Consider the following 1837-nt stretch of genomic DNA (forward strand, 5'->3'; position numbering starts at 1 on the left):
TTTGGCTTCTCTTAGCTTCTATGAAGCTTGGGAAGCAGGATGAGATTTAGATTTTCCTTATTTTCACACGCATCCTTCAACAATGCCATTAGTTGAGTTTTTTAAAACCTATAATCCAATAGGAACGCTATGATCCCAACTCTCTATAGATAATATGCAAAATTTAAAAATCTAGAAAGATACGCTTTGAAATTAGCACTGGTTTTCCTTGAGAGGTGGAACGATACATATTGTATTTTCTTTTTTGGGCTTTTTCTGTATTTTTGACATTTTCTGTAATAAGCGTGGATTTTTAAAACGAGAAAAAAAATCCAATGCATGTTATTAGGTTAAAACACAAAAGAATTCTTTCCAGCGCAAGACGGTTTTAATGGGGGTGAGTAGCACCTGTTCCTCTGTCCTGCATTTTTTGGGGTAAGTGGAGTAACTGTGACGTAGGAGGACAGGAAAAGAACAGCAAGCTCTGATTCTCCTGGTGCCCAGGGTCCTACCTGTGATTCCTGGAGTACATGCTGGCATATTCTTCCTTGACCTCCTCTAAGCTGTTCGCATGCCCGTCCTCCAGGTTGAAGGAGCCTGTTGGGGAGTTGAAGGCAAAGGCGCAAAAGGAAAAGTCGGGCCTTCGTCGAGTCTCCCCTGCCTTTCCGGCCCAGGTGGAGTGTACGTGGGTCCCTGAGCCCACCCCCACTTAGTGTCAGGAAGTCAAGAGCCCAGTTTCACCCCTCTTTCTAGATTTGAGGGAACAGCACTAGACCAGAGGGAAGGGCTTCTTGGACTGGCCCGTCTCAGTCGAGACATCCAAAGTATCTCTTTCAGAGTTCAGCTTCCATCCGCTTATTAAATTATATTTCACCAGCATCCATCTCTCCCAAAGTGAGTGCCAACGAAGGGAGCCAGGTTCTGACAGTGTGGTCCGGTTCTCCGGCTTGTCGAGATGAGATCGGGTACTCTTCAACAGCACCCCGCTAGGATCTCATCATGCATGCTTGTACAGCCTGTGACTTCTGTCTGTCTTGCCAAATTGTAGGCACTAAAGACAGCCCGTGAATCTCATCGTACCCCGGGCCCAAGCACAGTGCGTGCTGCAGAGCAGGCACTCAGCAAAGATTCATTCACTTAGTTTAACCCGGTCTCTCTGTTTTCAATAGAAAAACCAACTGGCTTTCCCTAGAAGAGAGACGGGGAGTGGCAGGTAGGACCTATTACCTTTCAGCTGCAGCAGATTATCCAAAGTGTGTTCCAGATCCTGAATATGATTCTTCGCCTTATTCAACACCTGCCACTGAGAACAGAGGCAGAGGATGCTGAAAAGTCAGCCTCCTACTGCAGAGACTGGTTTTGTGGACACAGGAGCCCCTTCCCCGGTCTGAGGCCATGCTCCCTCAGCTGCAGAGCCACAGTCCCTGACATTGTTGATAAAAAGGGTAGGAAGTCTGTTCTGATGCGCAGAAGGCATGACGTTTCATTCGTATCCTGGAAATGATTCTCACAGAAACACCAAAGTATTTGGAAACAAGCTGCGTTCAGCAAACTACTAGGGCTGCAAAAAGGCGAAAAGCTCCATATGCTGCTTGAAGGTGGAATAAATGGTGACTGAGAGGCAGTCTGAACGGGGATCAGCCCCAGGCTGGCACAGGCCCCCACACTACCTTCTGCTCGATCTTCACGTTAATATTAAATGTGCTATTCTAACAATATTTTTATTTGCTAAATGCATACACTCCAGTTGATCTAAAAACTTAAATGCTCTGTCAGTCTAAACTCTGAATTTCCTGTTCTGCAAGACTAGACTCATAAGCCTTCCTTCTTCTTCTTCCTCTCTCCCTCCCTCCCTCTC

General features: G+C 46.3%; 1 protein-coding gene across 1 annotated transcript in view; it reads right to left on the bottom strand.

The window, feature by feature from the left end:
• Window positions 1–1837, bottom strand: part of STRA8 (stimulated by retinoic acid 8) — a 26028-nt gene that overhangs the window by 11564 nt on the left and 12627 nt on the right. Inside the window, exons 3-4 of the mRNA XM_011359570.2 lie at window positions 1207–1282; window positions 492–576 (exon numbers count right to left, since the gene is read on the bottom strand). Of these exons, the coding sequence (XP_011357872.1) occupies window positions 492–576; window positions 1207–1282 (161 nt within the window). The remainder of the gene's footprint in view (window positions 1–491; window positions 577–1206; window positions 1283–1837) is intronic.

The sequence above is a fragment of the Pteropus vampyrus genome, unplaced genomic scaffold (assembly GCF_000151845.1).
Source record: "Pteropus vampyrus isolate Shadow unplaced genomic scaffold, Pvam_2.0 Scaffold48, whole genome shotgun sequence".
Lineage (NCBI taxonomy): Eukaryota > Metazoa > Chordata > Mammalia > Chiroptera > Pteropodidae > Pteropus > Pteropus vampyrus.